The 13,985-nt window shown below is 40.2% G+C and overlaps 1 protein-coding gene across 6 annotated transcripts in view; it reads right to left on the bottom strand.

Moving 5' to 3' along the window:
• Dys (Dystrophin) overlaps positions 1 to 13,985 on the bottom strand; it is a 237,339-nt gene that overhangs the window by 214,779 nt on the left and 8,575 nt on the right. For 5 of the 6 annotated variants that reach the window (XM_043424677.1, XM_043424673.1, XM_043424678.1 and 2 more), the window contains exons 4-27: positions 13,516 to 13,593; positions 13,352 to 13,444; positions 12,546 to 12,635; positions 11,835 to 12,033; positions 11,501 to 11,649; positions 11,022 to 11,417; positions 10,187 to 10,828; positions 9,972 to 10,094; positions 9,390 to 9,875; positions 9,046 to 9,203; positions 8,603 to 8,970; positions 8,147 to 8,499; positions 7,638 to 8,072; positions 7,392 to 7,544; positions 7,059 to 7,220; positions 6,616 to 6,918; positions 6,221 to 6,535; positions 5,949 to 6,131; positions 5,713 to 5,829; positions 5,481 to 5,600; positions 1,990 to 3,519; positions 1,551 to 1,781; positions 900 to 1,415; positions 131 to 768 (exon numbers count right to left, since the gene is read on the bottom strand). In XM_043424677.1, coding sequence (XP_043280612.1) covers positions 131 to 768; positions 900 to 1,415; positions 1,551 to 1,781; positions 1,990 to 3,519; positions 5,481 to 5,600; positions 5,713 to 5,829; positions 5,949 to 6,131; positions 6,221 to 6,535; positions 6,616 to 6,918; positions 7,059 to 7,220; positions 7,392 to 7,544; positions 7,638 to 8,072; positions 8,147 to 8,499; positions 8,603 to 8,970; positions 9,046 to 9,203; positions 9,390 to 9,875; positions 9,972 to 10,094; positions 10,187 to 10,828; positions 11,022 to 11,417; positions 11,501 to 11,649; positions 11,835 to 12,033; positions 12,546 to 12,635; positions 13,352 to 13,444; positions 13,516 to 13,593 — 7,838 coding nt within the window. The remainder of the gene's footprint in view (positions 1 to 130; positions 769 to 899; positions 1,416 to 1,550; positions 1,782 to 1,989; positions 3,520 to 5,480; positions 5,601 to 5,712; positions 5,830 to 5,948; positions 6,132 to 6,220; positions 6,536 to 6,615; positions 6,919 to 7,058; positions 7,221 to 7,391; positions 7,545 to 7,637; positions 8,073 to 8,146; positions 8,500 to 8,602; positions 8,971 to 9,045; positions 9,204 to 9,389; positions 9,876 to 9,971; positions 10,095 to 10,186; positions 10,829 to 11,021; positions 11,418 to 11,500; positions 11,650 to 11,834; positions 12,034 to 12,545; positions 12,636 to 13,351; positions 13,445 to 13,515; positions 13,594 to 13,985) is intronic. The other variant, XM_043424679.1, reaches the window with a different exon arrangement.

The raw sequence follows: 13,985 nt of genomic DNA, 5'->3' as shown, positions 1-13,985 counted from the left end.
CTAACATGATGATTTGCAATTATGTTTGTTAATTACTCAATTGATGGTCTCAATCGTTTAGCATTTGTTTTTCGATCATATTATAACTGAAATACTGATAAAGTTACGAAAAAAAAAAAATGAGGCTCACTTGTCCTTCTGAGCATTGAACTTGGCAAATAAGTTTTGCCATCTTTTCGTAACATTTTCAATCGTGTTTTTCAAATCGATGACATCCTCGGGAGATGATTTGCTGGCGATTTCTGCATTCAGTGTGACGATTTTGTTGTAGATTGATTGAATTTTTCCAACGTCTTGTTCGATTTTCGAAATGATGGGATTCGCATCTCTATTGGTTTCAGACTCTTCGAGCTTTTCCAGCGAATCCTGCAGCTTGTCGAGTCTCTCGAAAGCATTCCAGCAAGCGTTGTTAATATTTTTCCACTTTTCGTTACATTTAATCCAACGATTGTTTCTCTCGTTGTATCGACGATTCACATCGAGCCAATCCTCACGTAATTTTTCTGTCATTCGTTTAACTTGCTCGGCTTGATCCTTGCCGAGTGTTCGAAGACTGCTTTCGCACAAGTAGCCCATCTCATCGATACTCGGTTTAAGAATGTTAAGAGCGTTGCTCATTTTGTTCAAACATTCTTCCTGACTCGGGAAAAGCTCATAATCCTTCCCGTTCAACGGCGTGGAATTCAAAGATCTCGCTATCGTCGATATTGCATCGCGAAGTTTGTTCGAACGTGTAGCAAAATCTTGAGTACTCAAACCCCCAATATCCTGCAAAGTAAATGAAAAAAATTTTACTCGTGCAAAATGTAAATAATTATTTCACTTCCCGAATAAAGCTGACAACGAAAAAGTCCACTCATTTCGTCGTAAGCGAAGCAAACAAAAGCGTATTCACTCACCAATTCAACTTTTTTGTCGGTGACGAGTTTATCCTTGTCTTTGCCACCACTGTATCTCTTGAATTGGGAGCTGATCTCTTGCCATCTGGTATTGATGCTGTACCTTATCGTTTCTGGATATCCAACATTCAATTTTTTAAGCTCAGCACAGAGATTGTTGAGGGTTTGTACTTGCTCGTGTTTTATGTCAAATTCCTCAGTAAATGTTTCAAGCTGTCCTTCATAATTATTCGCCTGTTCTAATTTCGCGGGTACGTCCCGGAACCACTCTTCGAATTCGGCAATAAGTTTGTTGTATTGTTTGAGCATTTCGTCAGCTTTTTGTGCTTGTACGCGTCTCGCGTCAACTTCGGTCATAACCTGATGCCACTTGCTACGTAATTTGTCCTGATGATCGTTCTTTATCTTTTCAGCTCTGTTCGGATCTTTCATGTGCACCGTCATGACCAAACCATCACCTCTGCTTATGAGAGCCGCTGCATCCGGTGCTAGAGAGCTTACTTCACCTTTTAGTACCTGAAAAAAATTGTCATCGATGTTGAAACTATCCAGCTGAATATTTTTCTCCACAGAGCGTTTCAAAAATTCTCACAATGGGCGGGAGTTGACAATTTTACAATAATTTCGATCGGAACTTCAGCGAAATATTACCTCGAGACGTTTCGAAGGGTCTTTTTCATTGGCGATAGCACCGATGGTCATCAGCATAACGTCCATCCGATGAAGCATCAATTGAGCAACTTGTTCAAACTCAATGATGTTCCTTTCGAATCCAGTTCTCGAGGAGCCAACTGCGCCTCTTGCGATTCTACTTTCAACGCTCTGCTTTTGAGTTTCAGAATTTTTAGTGCCAACCCGAGAGAAGGACTTTTCCATCGTGCTCTGAAATTAAAAAATATAAATCAATGGATCGAATAGCTGTAGAAATGTCATTTAGAAATTTCATAAAACTTTTTTCACCTAAAAAGTTGAGACTGGACTAAAAATATGTTAAGGGCGTTCATAAACTAGTGCGACGATCGAGGAAACGATTTCGTGAAAATAATCTGTAGGATATTTATTTTGAATTGGCCACTTATTTGTCTTTTACCTCATCCGAAAGATGTACTTGTTCTTTGACTCTCATTTCCTTCTCATCCTCTCCGGAACTTGAACTACTACAAACATCGATTTCCGTATCGTCAGAAAAAATCAATGGATCGTCAGTCTCTTTGTCACTACCGTAAAAACTTTCACAATCTTCGACAGTATCGTCGGAAGCAAAGACTTTAGTTCTCCTCGTAGGAACGATACTTCGGCTCGGCATGGTCGAGCCCTCCGTGGCAGTGCCAAAATTATCACAATCCTTCGTCCCCTCATGAGGAGTGGCATTTAGCACCATCGCAGTCTTATTGAAGTCACGCATTTCGCGGGCGTTCCGTTCGAAGCTTTTCGAGGGATTGTCACCGGGGTTTCCGAGGGGACTAGGTCGAGGTTTGCGGTCGTCGAGGATGAGATACTCGTCAATGCTCTCGCAGTCTTTCCACCTGGTGAAACTGTTCGGATCGAGTTGATGGTTCGGGGCAACGTTTCGTGGGCCCGCCGGACCGGATTTCACGTTCGCTCTACTTTTTACAATTCTTCTCGTGCATTGGAGCATATTTTTTCGGCCACGATTTTGCACCTGCAAGGGGTACGGATGTTTTTTGGCCAAGTCTTCGGTCAAGCGCAACGTCAGTTTTTTCGGGTTCCTCGATGCCAAGGGTACGAAAGTTGGTCGCTTCAAAATAGGCACCAATTGTTTTTTCGCGTTGCTCGAGTCCTCGGGGTCATCGTCGATGGATTCGGGCTCAGTTTCCGTGTCCTCGGATATCTCGACGCGCTCGACCACTTGGGGCATCTGTTCAACGCTCACATTGGCAATTGGCAGCACAACGTGGCTGTTGGCCGAGGCGACGGACTTGACAATTTCCATTTCACGAATGGCGACTATGTGAAACGGAGTTGAATGGGAACTCGTTACGGTCATTGATGTTCCCGTCATCGTCGAAGCCGCCCTCGCTGTATCCATCGGTACGAGAGTGTTGCTCGATACTTGTGAGAACAATTTGCTGTTTTTGGACAAGAAGAATTCTTCGTCCTCGTCGTGGAACGTTTCTTCGGATCTCTCGGGCGATGGCGACGAGGAGGATGACGAAGTATCAACCTTTTGCGATATTTGAGGCTGGGATGTTTGCACCACGTCTGGTATCGAGCTCATGTCCAGTTTCCTTCTAGCAGTTCGACCAATATCGACCACGCGTTCTTTCACTTTTTCCAGTTTACTCGACGACTTTCTACTCCGCATTGGTACAACGATTGGCGAACTTTTCGGAGTCATTGGGCTGCTCGTACTGGTACTCGTAATCGAACAACCGGAGCATTGCTTATCGTCGAAAGCTGGATTCAGATAGCCTATCCCGTACATGTCCTCGTTCGTCGCGCCTATTTTATTTATTCTCTTATCTGACAATCTACCCGTAGAAGGTGCTACGCTCTCTGTATTCTTGTACGAATGATTCTGGCCAATACTGTCTCTCCCCTTAACATGACACGGTTTGCTCTTTATCGACAAATCATCAGTGATCTTGACAATCCAACCCTGCGAAACACACGGATTCGTCACTGAACGTTTTGTTCTTTTTTTTCTTTGACTTAACGGAAAAACGAAATATAATGCGGTCTCAAAGACGCGATTATCGAAGGACCTTGACAAAATTTCAGAGCCCAATTTCTTACTCGTTAATTCCTTCGAAGGAATGTCCAGGCGCTAGAAGACTGGCAGATTCTCGTCGAGTAGTTTTGCAGCAGAGTTAACAACGACTGGACACACCGACGAAAGTTTTTCATCGATCATTGCGAAATTTTGAGTAACATCCTTTGAGAAAGTCGATTCTTTCGATCGTCTCGGAGCATTATTTTTCATTTTCCACGTAAAAAGAAAAAGGGCGCCGAGCCGCCGAGTTAGGTATGACAGAGATACTGAATTGTTATTGGGATACAATGATTGTACGTTTTAAGACGTAAGAAGCCAGGCGAAAATGAGCTCAAACCATGCGCTCCGTTGTGCGATAGTTAAGGCGATAATCGTATGTTTTGCGTTCGTACAACGCTCGTGTTTTCGTTGTTGCTTTTTTCTTCCAAATAGCCATCACCAATACGGAGAAACCCGTTCACCGCTACGGTGATCATTGCTCAATAGTTCCACAATAATTCGAAACGAGTGTGCGCCATTCGTAGGTGAATATGCATGAGTCAGTGTAAGTGTGCGACCGAATTCATTTTTACTGTGCAAACAGAGTGATTGTTCAAGGGGAGAGACTTTTGTGCCAAGAAAAAACGTGATACATATTTATTATACCCTTGTTCAGTCACCAGAACTCACATATGTGCCATTTATTCCATAAATAATTATTATCATTATAATCATCATCATCGTAATAATAGTAGTAATTATACTCTTTATTTAAATGTATTATTAGTACGCACGTGCATATCGTACATATAATCGTATTTCGTAAATGATAAATATGTGAGATAACTTTTAGCCACGTACTGGATGAGAAGCAGAAAACACCTCTTGCTGGAAATGCCACCACAGCAAAAACCTTATTTCAATTATTATCTTATTCCTCAATTTTTATTCTTCAATAACTTTCTCGTTCTTTACTATGAACTACGGGGATACGCCGATCTAATTTTCGGGTATTCGATCCTAACACGATGTATTTACAAAATGATAATGATTCGTATTATGTGCATACTTTCTATGGTTTTCCGATGTTTTTTCACTAAAAACGTAATTATCCAACTGTACATTTCTCCTCGTTCGACAACATCGGTTTACACTTTCACGCCATTTTTTCAGTCTTGTGTTTCGTTTCGTGTTCTGTCTCGCGTTAAACCATCAATTTGATATTTAAATAAATTTCATTCAAAGTCCACTCTTTTTCGTGACTGGGAAATAGGAAATTGAAACTGTTACTGTTTTCTTCGAATACCTATATTGTATCCTGCTCCTGACGTATTGAAGTAGCAGAAACGATTGAATGAAAATTGAAGAATTGCTTCTTGGGGTATTGAGCAACGTGTGTGGAAATTTTCAAAAGAATTAAGAGACAGAACGATGGAAAAAGGAATCCACAAAGCGTGAAAAAATGTTCGTTTCGTGCTGAGAAAACGAAATGATACGTTTACGTTTCGCTTGGCGAAGATCTTTAATCATATGTACACGAATGTTCGTTCTACTGTACAATTTTCCATGGAATATTCCGAAGTTTCGTCGTCGTTATTTCCTATTTACGTATATTCCTATAAATTTATATTCATTTATTCGTTTTTATGAGCTAATGTTACATGTTAAACGTGTAAAGCGAGTTATAAGCCATAAGTAAATAAGCGATGAATGATTATACTAAACACTAAAACTGTGTTTATATTGAACACGTAAAGACGTCATACGTAAATTAATTCTACAAATGGGATAATGAGAGGAACCCTAGTGATGCAATTTCGTTTTTCATCGATAAAGCAATGCAAATGAGGCTTGGAAAATACACTCACCTGAATTCTTCCAGCAATTTCCTCCCACTTTTTGCACACGGCTGCTACTTTCGGGTAGAAAGCGGAGCGTTGCAACTGTAACACTTTTGGCTTCGCCTCTGTCATCTCGCACTGAATCGCCTTTAAGAAAAGGAAAGAATCATTAATGAAAGTGATTTGATTTGGGAGTTTTTTATGGACTTGAGAGTTGAAGCAAATGAGTCATGGGAAACTGTATTAATGCGGAAATCACCTTGCACTTATCCAAATGTTGCTCGTTCAACTGCTCAGTTGGCATTGTATCCAAATTATCGAGCTTTTCTTCCATTTGCAAGAGCCAAGCATTGATTTCATCGACGTTCGGTTCGTCCTAGAATCAAATTTGAATGTCAAGTTTACTCACAGCAGGAGTTTGAACAGTTTTCGTGTATTAAGGTAGTATTTGACATCAATCGATGAAATATATAAATTTATAACGATTGTCTGTACCTCAACACCGCTGCATACTCGCAATCTTCTCTCGGTACTCGCTAACCTTCCCACGACATCGGACATTTTGTCTTTGAGCTGTTCCAGGTACATGCGATCACACAATTTTGTAAACTCTTCGTGACATCCGAAGAGTTTGTCTTTGACGACGTTCAATCGTGGTATTACTTCGGTCAGAGTTTCCTGTTGTAAAAATAATCATTAAAGTTCCCTCACGACATTCTGTTCACCGATAAATCGATTATCGTGGAGCAAGAAATAAATGAACTAACTTTAACATAGATGGCATTAACTGGCAATTCGGGCATATTTTTCTGAGTATCCAATTCCTTGTTGATACTGTCAACCGACATATTTATGTACGTCATGTGTTTGTACATATCACGAGACAGCTCGAGAGCCATTTCGAGGATCGCTTTGGACTCGGTAATCTCGAGTCCGAGCTTGTTGTACAACTTTTTTAGAGTGTCGATTCGTTTGGTGAGTTTTTCTGGCTCAGAAACATTCTTATCGTCGACTAATTTTCTTCCCGATACGATTATACTTTCGATTTCACTCTTGATCTCGCTCAGAGTTTGATAGAAACGCTGTAAACAGTTTCCCTTTAATGTCTCAAGTTCCAACTAGTTAAAACAAGAAATATGAGCGTAAAATGAAAAATAATTACCAAACAGTGCTTCAACTGTCCTTCGATGGCTTCCGGGTCCTCCGAAGCAAGTTCTAACAAACACGTGGCTTCCTCGATGCCTCGAAGTTCACGGAGAGCTCGTGAAAGCCTGGGCTCGAGATTCGTTGGTGACCGAAAGCGATCGAACTTCTTTTGTACTTCGGTAAACTTCTGCTCTATCAGAGTCATTTGTTCCTGGAGTCTACTGGCTGCTTCGTGCTTACCCGAAGCTTTGTATTCCTCGATCTGACTCATCATCTCATCCAGTGTCGATTGCTGACCCTCCATTTCACCAATTAATTTCTAATTACGAGCCGATAACGAATGTCAAAAATTTACATATTATCGAAAGTTTTTCAATTGCAAAACGAAAACAAAGATTGCCATCACCTCGTTAGTTCATTAAAATCACCAATCATTGAACATTTATGTATACACCTAACCTGGTAATCATGGGGCAAATCATCAGCTGTGAGATCACAATCTAGACGAGCTGTCAGTACAGAGTCTACTTGCGTAAGGGAATTTTGGAGGGCTAGTATTCGTCCTTCGGATTGTTGAGCCTGCTTCACAGATCCTTCCAACAGTTTGGCTCGTTCGTTTGCCTACAAGTCACAATTTGATGTCATTTTCATAGCTATTATCATGATAAACTGAATGAAATTGTTTCAGGAAGGTAAAAAAACTTGTATTCAACAATAAACGAAGTGATGAATGGCCGACGACGACGAGAATGGATTCGAATTGTATGAGGTTTCGAAATATAAGTAACAAACCTTTTGATTGAGATTTTTCCATCGAATTGTCAGAGACTCGAGATCATTTTCAATCGATTGGGTCATTATGTCGTGTTCGATAAGTTGTTTGCCTATTTCTTGAATTTTTTCGAATCTTGATTCCGGACGATTGCGAATATAATTCTCCAAATCCTGCAGGAAAAGGGGACCGATGTTGAATAAACTGAGCGAAGAATTTCGTATCGAAGGGAACAAACTGGGTATATTTATAAATTCTGTACTCACATCGAGTTCATCCGATATTTCTTCCGCATCGGCAGCGCTTTTGGTCGATTTTTTAAGTCTTTTATCGAGCTTATCAAGCCAATCGCTTTCTTGAGCAACAAGAGCACGGAACTCGCCATACTCGTGACTAGCGTTTTGTAATTGTCTGTAACGCTCGTATATGCGATCGGTGACATCTGTCCATCTTGCGTTCAAAGATGTGAATCGCCTACCTAATTCCTGTACCGACGAGCCCTCCGAGTTCAAAAGTTTGTCGTTGCCCATTTCGTTCAAATTACGAAATTCTTCGACCCTGTTGTCAACCTTTTCCTTCAAGTTCTGATAACGACCACGGTTTTGAAAAAGTTCTATCGACGATGTTATCTTCGTCTCCATCGGTATCGCCTTTTCCAGGCCCAAGAGCCAATTTGTGAAATCTTCGATGCCGTTTATGATCTGCAATTTTTCAATGTTTCATCGTAAGTTAATCAATGATGGAATGAATTTTGATTTTTATCAAATCGACTAACCTCATCGTTCTTTTTCAATGCATGTTCAAATTTGTCGCCGTGAAGCTTTGCACCATCGATAATGGCGTTCCATTTTTGGGAAACAGCCTCCAATCGATTGTTGAGAACACCGGCAAACTTTGGCTCAGAGTTTTCTAGCAATAAGTTAGTGGAAGTTTGGAGTTTCTCGATCGAAGGTTTCGTGCTCTCAATGTCGTCGGTAAGCGAACGAATTTGCTCGAGCTTGAACTCAGTTGTTTTCACATCTTTTACTTCAGCATCTTCGGATACCTCTTCCAAGTACTTGCAAGACTTCTCCAACCAATCTTCCAATCTGTGGAGCTCTTTTTCGAATTCTTCTAGAGCATTGATGTCTGCGAAAGAAATTAAGAGAAGAGGGTGTGTCAGGAGGTTTTTTCTTTAGGGAATATCGCAAATTTTTGCACTATTTTATCAACTGATCAATAAGTCGCCTACCTTTGGAAAGTTTTTGTTGTCTCTCATCCAGAATAACGGTAATATCGCTCCACTTGGTATTGAGGTCTTGCAAGTCATCCATCATTATCTGTATCGTTGTATCATCGGTGAGTTTCGCGATCAATTCTTGCCCTGTTGTGTTGACGTATTTCAACTTTTTTTTGTGCTCTTTCATCGAATCTTGAAGTTTGACGAATCTCTGACATTGTTTTTCCATAGACTCGCGGTCAGAAACGACAGCGTGCTCGGACAACAAAATACTTTCCGCATTATTTATGAAGGACAACAATTCCGCTATTGTTTCTGTATATTTTTTTGGAGGATTCTTATCAGCGACGCTTGACAGTTCTGCTAAGCGATCCGACAACCTGGAAGAGTAAATATTGTTTCAATTATTCGTGTCTATTGTTAATAAAACGAAATGATTTTCAACGGTAACAAACTTTTTTAAGAGGTCATCCCATTTCATCGTAAAATGTTTCAACTCAGAATCGATTAGAGCAGCATCTTTCCCAGCGGCCTGTGTTTCGATACAATGTTTCGACTTCGCCATTAACTTTTTAATACGCTCCTCATGAGATTTCATTGATTTCAATTTGACCTGAACCAATCACATGATCAATCAATCAGAATATGGCACAACGTTCAAAGGCCTGTTTCATAATGGGAACAGGGCCGGCAAATCGAAAGATAACTTTGATTGTGAAAAAAATTTAATCGTAGATCGTGATGAGTTCGTAATTCATCCCTGTACAAAAATTAGCGAATAATTTTTCTCAATACTCACTCCAAGAGGTTCGATTTGACTGCTGGCCTGATTCGATTCGTACCATTTCGTATAACCATCGAGCATAATGCTCAAATTAGCCAGCTCGGCACGGAATTGTTTGACCTCGAGCAAAAAATCAATTCTTTCTTTGATCTCTTGTAAACGATTATTAGTGGCTTGCCAGCAATTCGTCACAGCGTTGATCTTGCTTTGTTCCTCATCAAAGGATTCATTCGATTGTCTCAATTCGTCGAGGAGTGAATTACCAGCTTCAAGAACTTTCTCATATTCCATTTTGTGAGACTCCAAATCAGCGACTGTGTCTTCGTAAACCACTCGTTTCTCATCGACGCTCAATTCATCGAACACACCCTCGGAACGTCCAATTTCGAGATCAACATAATCCAACCATTTGTATAAATTTGACAGTGACGTCTCAAATGTTTGTCTCGTGACACTTGCGATCCTTCGTTTTTTCGAATCGCTATGTTGAGGCTGATCCAACTTAAATATAAATAAATCATCAACTGACCTCTGCATACATTTATAATTTTCGAAATTCGTTTAGAAGATTTTGAGGCTTCGAAAGTTATAACTTACAACACCCGAATGTTCCTTTTTGTACGCTATGCTCGTTATAGTTTCGGTCATCCATTCGTTTCCACTTACGACTGTAGTTTCCGTTTCCGACCTCGTGTCAAAATCGAATCCTGAATTCGATATCTGTGCACAAAGAGCATATTTTTCAAATCTTGTATAAACGAACGTTACACAAAAATTATCAGCGAGATTCAAATTTTCACATGTTGATTTACCCTTTGACTTTGAACTTCCATGATTTGTCCTACAGCTTCCAACTGATCTTGGAGATTTTCAATTTTTTCCAAGAGGTCATTACACTCGACGGAGGAGCCATCGGCGCTCATGTCTTGTACAGTTTTTTGCATAACGGCAAGTTTTTTGTCATTCGCGCTCATTTGGGCGCGTAAACTTTGTAATTTTTTAACCCTCTCAAGAGTTTCACCGATTTCTGAAACCGGCACAGCTTCCATTTGCTTCAAAGTAATTTCCATTTCATTGAGCCAAACGAGTAATTTTTTGTACTCGTCGGTCAAATTTTTCCAGTTGGCCGTAAGAACTCGAAGTTTTTCGCTCCTCTCGTCTTTCCATTTACAAATGTGGCACCAACGTTCGCTCAGCGCCGACAATAAATCTTCCATCTGGGTGTAATCAGCCTCGGAATTTTCCTCGTCAACGACCACCACAATATTTCTCAACGCGTCAACCGACGCTTGTTTTTCATTGATATCACTTTCCAGCTCGCTCAATTGTCTCAATTGGTCCTCGAGCGACTCGTGATTTGGCACGCTCACTGCCATATGAGATATGCGATCCTCCGTTTCCGTTAGCCATTGTCGAAGGGTATCCAGCTGACCTTTCTGCATGTTCATCAAAGCCTGTTTCAACAATTTTTTGTTTTTTTACAATCATAATCTTTCAAGAGCCTACGAAAGGTTCGTATTATTCGATAATTTTTTAACAAACTTTTATCCAAAAGCCATGAACTCTTTCAAAACTATTTTCGAAAAATGCTCATACAAATATCGAAAAAAAATATTTAAAATCTACTATAACATGGAAACATCGAACCTCGTGAATGTGGGACTGTCGATCCATAGCTCGCAGCCTCAATCCTTCCCAGCGTGCGTTCAGCAACGACATTTGTACGCGGACCTCGTGTTCTTCATCTTTCTGGAGACCACCATCGGCCAGGAGTCTGGCTCCTTCCTCCATAACCGCAATAACACCGTCATGATGTCCAGACAGTTCCATCAAAAATGTTTCATGTTCGTGGAACTGTTCTTTCAATAAATCCAAGTTCGTACCGGTCTCGGGTGAGTTGTTTAGTTTATCTTCGGCTTCGAGAAGCCACGTGAGAACATCCTCAAGTGCAACCTGGTAACCACCAAGCTCGACCGACACGTTGGTCGCAAGACTCATTGGTCGTGAGACCGGCATACCGAGATTGGCCATCGAAAGCCCACTCTGAAAAGTCGGCATCCCAGTTATAACGTTGGAAGTATCGGAGTCATGAGAATAATTTCGGTTTCAGAGCTTCCTTCAGTTACCTCGGTGACTGGTGTGGTGACTGGACTCGAATCACTAGCAATCGAGACATCGATATCACCCACATCATCTCCCGTATGAGGTAACGATTGAAACAGGCACATGACGTACATCATGATGGATTTTTTGTCCGGTACTGACGTGTTTACATCTGTAAAGAAAATACAAAAATTCCATCAGTGTCGAACGTAATAAAATGAGGAAAAATTGTTACAATCTCAATACGAACCGCTTTGAATTTACTCTGAAGCAAAGTGGAATTTCGAGAGTGAAGTAAATATTCATTACGAATTTTGAGGGTATTACTGTTATTTGAAAAAGTACAAATGCTCTTACCTTCCGGATCGAGTAGTCGCTCGATACTCAAATGATCATGGGCCAATCGGAAAGCATTTTCGAGTCTGGCGTTCGGGTGTTTTCTCGCAATATTATTGAAGTCGAATAACTGGGGTCGCCATCTGTGCAATATCGCGTTGAATGCCAAACCATCGGACCACGAAGTCGTAAAATTCTTTATATCGACGCCAGGATAATTCTGCGGTTGCGAAAGAGATAAAATGAATAGTCCAATATTCCATAGTTCATCGAAAGTTCTTCGTTTTTTCTTCTTTTTTTCGTCATCTATCGACGCTCTCAGATGGAGTAGCGTTATTATTACATTACAAAGCATGAAACTGATCTGAAAGTATCCAGTGAGGATTGCGAGTTTAATTTTTTAATACTTCTGAAAATCTTTGTACCCAACACAGTGATTTTTTTTCATAAAGTATGTTCTCATTTTCTAACAATTTCTCAGTTGAATGATCGAATTTGAAAATTTTCCCAGGAAAGCAAAAGATTCGACTTTCTCGAGGTCTCCCCTCTATAAAATTTCGATAATTTCTCAACCCTCATGTTGATATCCAATTTTGCCTTTATCAACTGTCAGAGGTACCCGCATATATTCGGTGGATATCTGTCTAGAAGCATATCCACAAAAACGTCGTCTGAAGCTGTACAGAACTGCCTGACTCGGTCGGTGGGAGCCATCGGGAGGACTAAATTTACCTGAGAATTTTGGCGACACCACGCTAGCAGGGTTTTTTCTAAATTCGTCTGCTGTAACTCGGTCATCAGGTCCTTGAGATGATACTGAACCTGTGGAAAAATCGTTTGTCAATTTCAGGAAGAAAAAAGCGTTGAAATTGAGTAGTGTGCATCGATATAACGTAATTCGAGACTGTTTGTGATCGTATAACGCTCACGTAACCAAAGAACAACACTCGTGGATAGAAATAAATTGATGGCAACGAATAGGAATGCTCGAAATCACCGTACCGATGGAGAATGAACTCGGCAGTTTGATGAAAAATTGAAATTTCATAATATCGAGATACAACGATGTATTGAAAGGAAAAATTCACAAGAATTTTTTCGTTTACTATTAAAATTAAAAATACATGAGTGAAGATAAGCAATGAGATTAATTATAAGAAATTTTCTAGTATACTGTTCGGCCAATATAATAAATAATTTGAATCTACAAAGTTGAAGGTATTTTCATTATTGCCCAGTTTCGATTTAATCCAATTCATTTAGTCTCTTCGTCATTGCCTCGAAGAAATCTCCAATAATGCTTGAGCGCCGGGCTCGGAAAGAGGGGTCTACACAGTGTATTTTCGTTGACGAATTTCTTTCGTTCCGGACTGGGAAATATTCGACAAGGACGAGCGGATGCCCTTACATCGAAATCGCACACTATTTTTCGTTTGGTCATGCCCTGTTTCGATTCATTGAATAAACAAATGTGACAATGAATTTATAACTAATACGACGAGTCTGGGATTGGCGCTACGATTGTTCGAGATTTTCACCTGCCAGTGTAGAATTATGCTCCATACCAATCCGAGAGTCAATTTTGGATTTCCATCCACAATGTCGTTGCTACTGATGTTGACGAGCTTCACCTGGACATTAAAGGTAACAAATTTTAGTATTTTCATTACAATCGTACTTGGACTTACGCTGCTGTACTTACATTATTTTGTTCCAGTATTTGTAGAGCTTTGTTAACGTTATTCAAGTGATGAACTCGCATACGACCACGCTCTCGTTTCTAAAACATAGTCAATCATTTCAAATCAATAACGTGCACAAATTCCAGTCGAATTCAGTCATTTTCTATATGTTTTTAAACCACGTTTGTTACACATTACATATAATTACTTATTGCTCAAAAAAAATACCAAAATTTGGAAAGAAGTTTCTGTCAAAGATTCGAAAGATAAAAAGTCAGTTTTAATCAACGTCAAAATTCCGGAATGGGCACATTCCTCTACCAAACAAGCAATCCCTTCGTTTCGTTTGCATCTCGATAAAACTTTCGAGTTCTCGTCATGCGTTTCACTGCATGAACGAAAAGACAAGCAAATTGTGCTCTTGTATACAGAAATTGATAGAGTGGTCACGTTTTTTCCACCATCCGCCCCGCCGCAGTAACTCATGATT

This window comes from Venturia canescens, chromosome 7, assembly GCF_019457755.1.
Source record: "Venturia canescens isolate UGA chromosome 7, ASM1945775v1, whole genome shotgun sequence".
In the NCBI taxonomy this organism is placed as follows: domain Eukaryota; kingdom Metazoa; phylum Arthropoda; class Insecta; order Hymenoptera; family Ichneumonidae; genus Venturia; species Venturia canescens.
The sequence above is the reverse complement of the archived record's forward strand: the minus strand, read 5'-3'. Positions and strand labels throughout refer to the sequence as shown.